The sequence below is a fragment of the Nyctereutes procyonoides genome, unplaced genomic scaffold (assembly GCF_905146905.1).
Source record: "Nyctereutes procyonoides isolate TBG_1078 unplaced genomic scaffold, NYPRO_anot_genome, whole genome shotgun sequence".
Classification (NCBI taxonomy): domain Eukaryota; kingdom Metazoa; phylum Chordata; class Mammalia; order Carnivora; family Canidae; genus Nyctereutes; species Nyctereutes procyonoides.
Genome location: NW_026575046.1, coordinates 19824885 through 19833973, shown reverse-complemented (window position 1 = coordinate 19833973; position 9089 = coordinate 19824885). Strand labels below are relative to the sequence as shown.

The 9089-nt window shown below is 40.8% G+C and overlaps 1 protein-coding gene across 1 annotated transcript in view; it reads left to right on the top strand.

Moving 5' to 3' along the window:
* Nucleotides 1-1905: 1905 nt before the first annotated feature.
* Nucleotides 1906-9089, top strand: part of MROH2B (maestro heat like repeat family member 2B) — a 61582-nt gene continuing 54398 nt past the window's right edge. Inside the window, exons 1-5 of the mRNA XM_055325744.1 lie at nt 1906-1933; nt 3461-3522; nt 4941-5051; nt 6304-6463; nt 7366-7464. Coding sequence (XP_055181719.1) covers nt 1906-1933; nt 3461-3522; nt 4941-5051; nt 6304-6463; nt 7366-7464 — 460 coding nt within the window. The remainder of the gene's footprint in view (nt 1934-3460; nt 3523-4940; nt 5052-6303; nt 6464-7365; nt 7465-9089) is intronic.

Genomic DNA, 9089 nt, shown 5'->3' with positions numbered 1-9089 from the left:
TTAACCTTGTGTAAAGAGAAAAATAGGAAATAATGAGGAAAATGAAGCAAGATGGCCCAGGAAAATGGAATAAAAATGACAGCAAATTTGTTTTGAAGTTTGACTTTTTAAAATCTATCTGCAATATCGCTTTATGAAAAGAGAGATCGATGGCTGAATTTGCTTTATCTGAAAGAATATATAGCAAAACAATGTGTTTTGGTTGCCCTGATAAATTACAAAGTCAATATAAATCAATCATCTCCTAACCTCCCTAATCTCTATGAAATAAAGGAAACCTTGATATATATAGACATTCAGAAAACTCATTTGCTACCATTCACAAAAGAGTAAGAAATTGATTATAACAATTATCTAAATAGCTAGCTTTCTTATCATTGGTTCTATTGCTCATTGTTCTTTAAGATTCTAAGAGCACGTAATCTGCAATGCCTTTATTTCTCTACAAGACATTAAGAGTTTGAGGCTACCTCAATACCTACCTGACCCACCAATTCTCAACCTATTCTTCAAGGGTGAGTAAGTCACGGTGCTGGAGATGAGCAGCTGCTCTTCTTGCCCAACCACAATGAATACCCTTCAAATAACTGCTAAATTTTCAATTATCTCCTAGTAGGTGATTGGGCAATGAGCTTAGACTGTTAGTCTGTTTCTCAGACTTTAGTGAGCCCAGGAATCACTAGGGGTGCTCATTAAAAATATATGTGTCTGCCCCCTCATTCTAATTTACCAGGCCTGAGGTGGCCCTGGGACTGCACACGTTAAATAAGGATACCAGGTGATTCTTGTTACCAGGCACTTAGGGACACAATCTGGGAAATAGTGATGCTGACTTGGGAAGCTCAAAATGTTCTTAACCACCAGCCTGGTGAGGTCCTCTATAATAAAAACAATACACAATAATTTATCTGTAAAAAGAATGATGGATTCAAAGATTTGGTTGGAAACATTTGATCTACTGAATCTGAAAAAACTTCACCAAAGAAGGGAAGATGACTGGAGAAGACCCTCAGATGAGAATTGTCATGAGGCCCTTCCCTTGGCCCCTTTCACATCCAGACCTATAGACTCCTAGTACCCCCTTCCCTAACACCTGCCCCATTAACATACAGCCAGTCTGGGCATACATTGAAAACTGTGGTCACATAGATTTAGGGTCAAGAGGTCCATACTAGTAAAGCTGAAAGCATTAGAGACAAGAGGTGTGGATAAAAAATGATTTGAAAACCAGAAAAGAGAATAGAATCAAAGAAAAAGTCTGAGCCTAAAGTGAGGCCAAGACCCAGATCAAGTGAATGGCAGAGGGGAAGTGGGGAACAGGAAGGGAGGCAGAGAAGGCTTTGCTTTGCTGCTGTCAGTTAGACTCCATTCAACTGCCCCTGGTGGGCATTCCAGTCCACTGAGCATGCCCAGTTTGTGTGACTGACTTTCACCAAGTAGAACAATCAACAGGATCACCATAAAGGCTTTACCAACACCAGGCCAGTAAAGTGACCACTGAAAACCATTCCCAAATTTGTGATCAATGGACCCAAGTTTAGGGAAAGGAACTCCTTTGGTCTACAAAAATGGTTGGTGTCCCGGTCTCTAATTTCCTCCTTCTCAGATACTCTGGTCTCCACCCAAGGGACAATATTCGGTGAGATGCAGTCATTTTGTTGGTCAGCAGGAGCTCAGAAGCAAGAAAATATCATAGTGGTAGAATGCAGCATCATCCTCCTCAATAGCAGCCCATCGCTGGAAGCTTCCAGATCATTGTGCCGATCCAGTGGAGGAGGGACTTTCCTTTAGAGAACCTTATGTGAACCTTATTGAGAAACTTGCCAAGTTGCTTGTTCGATTTTTTAGCCTTACTATTTCTGATACTTAGGTGCTGTCTCTTAGAGAGCCTGAAACAGCCAAGATATGACTCAGGCCATGGAGGAATCTGTAGGTGAGCATCATGGGATCCTGAGGAGCTAAGTGTTTTGTGTCTGTGCGATCATATGTGTACATGGGATGGGGGATAGTGTGGGTCATTGTGGAAGGTCTGTACACCTTAAAAGTGTTATGAAAAGGTATGCTAGATTAAGATTATTTTTCTCTACTCTCCTTTTTATCCCAAAATAATAAGCACATTGATTGTAAAGGATCGATGATAGACTAGGAGCCTGAGAGATGAGGGTGCCTTACCTTCTTCAACAATGTATAGTCTACCTGAGGAGAAAATGCCTACTCAAAGAAAGACATTCTCTCTTTTTTTTTTAAAGATTTTATTTATTTATTCAGAGAGACACACAGAGAGAGAGAGAGGAGAGGCAGAGACACAGGCAGAGGGAAAAGCAGGCACCATGCAGGGAACTCAATGTGGGACTTAATCCCAGGTCCCCAGGATCACACCCTGGGCCGAAGGTAGCACTAAACCACTGAGCCACCAGGGCTGCCCAAGAAAGACACTCTTATTTAATCTTAAATGCTAGAAGAGTCCTTTGGAAATATATTCCCCTAATTTTTAAGCATGATTGCCTGTTTTGCCAAAAAAAAAAAAAAGACTGTTATAAAGAGCACTGTGGCTTGATTTGGAGACTCACCTCTAAGAGTTTTTCTCTTACCAATTTGCCATGTGGCCTGAATTGCTCAATTCCTTTGACTCAGATTTTTTTTTTCTGTTTTCCAATGAGCCTTACTCAAATACAAATATGCCTGGAAAGTGCAAGTCAAACTAACTTAGGTCATTGACAGAAAACAGAAGATTTCATGAGCTTGGGACCACAAGAGGCATCTGTCAAGGCCAGAAGGTTAGACAGAGGGAAACAGAGGCAGGCCAGATGTAGACAGAGTTTGGAAAAGAACATGGCAGAGATGCTGAGGGGAAAGTGAAAGAGCTATATCACACCATTGCCTTCTTGTGCTCAAGTAGGATGGAAGGGTTTCAACTCATGGCATCCAAGAGCGATGCCTTGATAGAGAGGATATATAGGGTGATACCTACATGACAGGAGGGATAGACAGGAATGTAATATCGTTTTTTAAAAAAGTATTTATTTATTTATTTATTTGAGAGAGAGAGCACAAGCAGTGGGGAGAGGCAGAAGGAGAGGGAGAAGCAGACTACTTCCTGAAGGGGAGCTTGATTCAGGGCTTAATCTCAAGACCTTGAGATCATGAGCTGAGCCTAAGGCAGATGCTTAACCAACCAAGCCAATCAGGTGCTCCAGAATGTAACATCTTTTACCTTCCCCTTCCTCTTCAATTCAGGTTTTGAAAAAAATATTAAGTATCTGCTATTTGCAAGTATGTCAAATATATGAAATATGAATAAGACACAGTTCCTGCCATCAAAGAGCTAGCAGTCAAGAAGAAGAAGGGGGTAGGGGGCAAAGGAGAGAGAAAGTCAAGAGAACAAAAATCTCCATTCCTGCATAGGAATTAATAGGAGAGCATTGCAGCAAAGACTTAATTCTTTTTCTGTACATTATAGAGACTTTTGGAGATATTAACCTGACTCTAAGCATGCTGAACATGGAAGATAATATTAGCAAGGTAAGGAAAATAGAGAATAATCTCTTTTGCATTTACTTTTTCTAGTCCAATTATTGTAATATTTCATATACTGCCTTTTTTGCCTTGACTTCCTCTTTTCTCTCTGGCTCTATATATGGCATTTAATCTTTCAAAAAGTACAGTTATAATGGAAATCATCATAATGTTTAAACAATGGTATTTGGCATTTGAGGAATCAGGGCATCTACTTCTGGAAGCTAGCAAAAAGAATGCCCCTTTCTATAACCTTATACAGGCAGACCTGGAAAGAGGGGGAGGACAGACTTACAACCACGTGGATTAGCGTCTCCTCCTGGGTAAACTGAGAAGCCCTATGAAAATCCCCAAGGATCTCCCCTACTCATCTGTGATGCTACTTCACAATTAGAGATTTCTTTCTCTGGGATGTGAAGGCTTTTCTGGCTCCAACAGCCTTTTGGAAAATAATTAACAGCCACCTCCAAGGGACACTTACCTAGGAAGCAGCACCCGAGATGCCTTTCACACACACTGACTTGTATTATAGTCACCCCTCACACCTTTACCAGGTAGGCATGGCTGTTTCCATTTCACAGCGAAGAAGAGTGAGAGCCAGAGCAGATGCATGACCAGAACACAAGCCTGTCTGACTCCAAAACAAGGCATCTAGTCATGATCCATTGCAGCCTCCCTGTGAAGGACAGGGCCTACACCTTTATCTCCTAATCTGATGGTTCTCAGCGCTGTGTGTTAGAATCCCTTATGCAAAGGAAGTTCTTTCACGCCTTAAACATGGGCATGGTAACTTGAAAGCAACATGCTTGAGGCTGTTGGGCCTTTCAGGACACCAGTGTCTCATCTATCAGAAGCCCAGTAGCCACCTGAGAGATTTAGAAGAGCCCTTTCACACAGCACCTGCTCAAGCCCCATGATTCTGAGGCTACAGCTCTGTCCAAAAGAATTTCTAACTTTCTTTCTATAAGGCATGAATAATGCTAGGGCTTATAAATCTCCCTTAGGATCCCGTTTCATAGTTTATCAGCCTCTTTGGGAATCACAGTTTGTTTCTTAATACCATAGTCATTCCCTGGTGGTAGGAGCAGTGGTTTGGGTAATGAGCATTTCCAATCCCCTGAGTGCCCTGCAACAGTGATTTTCAAGCCTTTTTGCTAGGTAGCCTGAGTCCACCTTCAATTAGATTTTGTCATAGTAATGTAGTCAGGGTAGTCAGGTTAAAGTAGTTTTCAGAAAGAACTTTGCTTTATATATAAGCTTTTGCTTCCTAAAGTTGCATATTATGTTCAGGAAGCCATTACAATTAAGATGTATAAAATCCATGGTGAAGTAGAAATTTGTTTGATCGTGTTAATCATTTGCACTTTATCAGATTCCTTTAATTTTGCCACTCAAATTCTGTGTATACACTTGTATGTTCACAGGAAGACATTTATGGTCATCTCACTTCCGTTATTCAGAACAGTGATATCTTAGATGACGCAATTGTCCAACGATTGATTTATTATGCTTCTAAGGACATGAGAGACAACAATGTAAGTTTGATTCTTAATGATGAATCAATGCCAGGGTCAGCAGCAGGTCTTTAAGTGGCTCAAATGCACCCATGTGGACATTTATAAGCTTTTTCTACATTGCTGCCTGGACTGCAAATCACCTTCATTAGTTCTTTCACAATAACTTGCATATTATTTACAGTACCTATTATTTATCCATTCAGAGATAAGGAAACTGAAGCAAGGCTAAAAAAAAAAGATGTTAGAGATAATATTATCCATTCCACTTTTAGATGAGCATGTTGATGCTTGGAGAGATTTTTTTTTTTCAAAATAACACAGCAATCTATGGACAGAACAAGTAACTAGAACCCAGCTTTCTTGCTCTTCATGAATTATTATCTCTTCATGTGTCTACTTAGCTACCTATGCTAGGCATTGTATCGAAAAATTACTTGTAGAAATAATTTGAGTCCTAAGGTGTTATTTTCCTGCAGAAAATATTTTTGCTTGTTTACCTGCCAAGAGTCCTAACAATCTACGATTAGTTTCAGGACTTGCGATTTTGGGCAATGAAGGGGGGCAACTTCTGTGACTCCAAGTTGGACCACGGTCCATGGAGGGCCAAGTGAACCTTTCATTTAGGTTCAGCCTTTTGGAATCTTATGCCAAAAGATAAGAAGGGGGATGACCAGGGTCTCACCATTTGTTGGTCCTAAATTCTATCTATTTTCTCACCATACTGCAAAGTAGCCTCTAATATAGGACTTATCTATCTGGATTCCCAATCCTTTCCAGATCTCAACGTAGTAATTCATGCCAATTACTAGCAATTACTAGCTCAGCATTACCAAAAGCAGAAGTCCCTCCAAATATCTCTGGTATCAAAGATAACTAGATCAGGACAATATTAAAACCCAAAACTCTAGACTCTTGGCCCTATTTCCCTTTCACCATTCTCTGCAGTCTTTCAACCACGGTGATCCATCACTTCAGCATAAAATATAAATCCTGTGCTCATAGCACCTGATCAATTAGCAAGAAAATGTATATTGACCTCAAGTTTACAAGAACCTTATTAAAACCCGGTTTTAAAGTTCATTACAGTTACCTCTGTCTTGGCAGCCACTGACCCCGACCCCAGAGGCTTTCCCACCTGGGTTTGTAACTGGCTGTTCTCTCTTTATCCCAAAGCCAAGGGAACTTAGAATATTCTCTAGACTGTTACCTCTCCTCAAACTCCCTCTACTCTTCCTCTCATTGTCACTGCTGTTTTCCTTTTCTTCCTCAGATCCTCAGAGAAACCAGAATGCTGGCTGGTGAGGTTTTGGTGTCTCTTGCTGCACATGATTTCAACTCTGTGATGTATGAAGTACAAAGTAACTTCAGGATACTGGAGCTACCAGATGAATTCATTGTGCTTGCCCTGGCTGAACTGGCAACCAGCTACGGTATGGACAGAATAATCTCCACATTTTCCTGGGAAGCAACCACCCTGACTAACTGTCTAAAACCAGATGGGTGCAAGCAGCACAAAGGAGAACATACCTCCCTTCTGCCATACTAAAGAGTATCGATACTGGGACTTCAGCACTTGTTTCTAAGCATAGATGAGCCTACTGCCCCGCCATTAGTCTGTGCTGTTCCAGATTTGGCTGGACTCTCCCATCTTCACTGTCCCTTTCACTTGGCTTTGTGTTTGCAAAAGCCCTTTTCCCACAAGTCATGTTCTGCAAACCACTGAACACTTACATGAAGTAGGAGTTTGTCATGATTTTTTTCTACGTCACTTTATTTAACAGGTGTTTGTTTGTTTGTTTTTATTGTTTTATTACCTGTGCTAGGCCCTGGGGATGTAGGCAAGTTCTAGTGGGAGAGATAGACATTAATAAAATAATTATCCAAATAAACACTTGCTGCCTAACAACAGGTACAGATGTCTTTATGCCTAGCACCTTATTTTTTTTAAGATTTTATTTATTTATTCATGAGACACACAGAGAGAGAGAGAGAGGCAGAGACATAGGCAGAGGGAGAAGCAGGCTTTCCATGGGGAGCCCGATGTGGGACTTGATCCCAGGACCCCGAGATCATGACCCGAGCCAAAGGCAGACACTCCACCACTGAGCCACCCAGGCATCCATCTAGCACCTTATTTTAAACCAACAACTCCTTGATTCTCTAACTACAGCCAGGCATGATGGCAAAAGAGGGGTAGAGGAGAATATCTTCCTGCTGCACCTCATCCGTCTCCCCAAAACAGCCTTGAAATGCTTGTTACTAACATGGAGAATCACAGAACTCCCCAGTGTGAGAGGATAATGCCTTTCTCCTCTTGCGCCCCTCTTGGCAGTGTCCCAGAGTATTCCCTTCATGATGATGACTCTGCTAACCATGCAAACCATGCTCAGGCTGGCTGATGAGGAAAGGATGAAGGGAGTCTTTTGTCTTGGTGGGTATCCCTAAGGTTACCTCTTTGTTAAGACCAGACTATGAATTGAACAAATGTTTCATTTTTCCTTTTACTCTAGCCTGTTCTTTCTAATAATATAGTAGCTACCATTGATTGAGTGCCTATCCCATGGAAGTTTCTCTGCAGGGACTTATCTCTCTCAATCCTCACAGCAATTATAATTCTCTCTGTCTCAGTCCTAAAAGCAAGGTAAGTACTCTTAACCCCACTTTACAGGGGAGAAACTGAGGGTCATGGAAATTAAGCAATTTCTTAAATTGTGACAGTCAATGAGATGGCAAGGTGGGATTCAAGTCTATGTGACTGTAGTTTATACACTTTCCACTGCCCTAAAGAGCTTCCATACCTACTAGCCTCCTTCTTTAGTTGGATCCCACTTTCCCCACAGTGGCTCTGGGAGCTCACCAAGCTCTTAGCAGTAAGGTAAATTTTGGCTTCGCTTTATAATGCAATATTGTAATAATGGTAAGTAATCAACCTAATCAAAGTATAAGCAATCATAAAATTAAGAAAAATAGGTAAACAAACTTTGTGTCACAAATCCCTCAACCCCAAAACTGGAGTTTTGGGAAATACATCTAGAGTAACCAAGAGTCTACAGAGAAAAACATGCTCTGGGATTCCCAGGAAAAGGCATGTACAGCACAGTTAGAAGCTCCTTGGATGAGTCTAGAAAGCTGGACTCTTTTTCCTGATCATCCACTGAACCATCAGGTGACTCTGTCCTCTCTCAATCTGATTTTCATCTCTAAACACATTAAATAAAGTGATTACTAAGATCCTCTCAACTCTAACACCCCCAACACTACTATTTTGTAACATTTAAAAGCCCTTGCTGTCAGGAATGTCATCTTTACCCATCAACCAAGTCTTTTCTGTTCTGTTTTGGCCATTTCTTCTTTTCTGTCCTCGATGGAAGCAATATTTATGTCTGGTGTATACTGAGATTTTACTTTGTACCTGAATACTGCCTTGAGTATTTTAAGATTATCATTTCCTTTAACCTCACAGCAACCCCATTAGGTAAGTAACATTTTTCTCCTTCACTTTATAGATGAGAAAATTGAGGCATAGAAAGTTAATAACTTGCCTGCAGTTACACAGTTAGTATGTGGCAGAGTCAAGATTTGAACTATGACAGGCTGGTTTAAGAACTTGAGCAATTATACTAGATTAGCCTACTTCTCAATACTTTTTAGTTTCCCTACTTACTATCGCAGCTAACACTGTGTTCTTGCAAATAAACTTTGGTGCTGGTAATAGCATTTCTACCTGCAATATCAACAACCCAACAGCGAAAAGGAAATAAAATTAGAAATCATCATGGCATCGAATGAGAGATTCTCCATCTTTGTGTTATAAAGTTATCTAATGCCCTTTGGTCCTAAAGCAACTTTTGCCTGACTGCCACTAAAGAATAGGCATAAAATTTCATATTCCTCTATCCATCCTTCCAGCTGTTCATTCAATCGATCAGCCAATAAGCAGACATTGTGCGCATTGCCTCAGATACCATCAATAGATAAGACATGTTTTCCCTCATGTTGCTTTTGGCCAGTGCAAGACAAACACACACACACACACACACACACATACACACACAC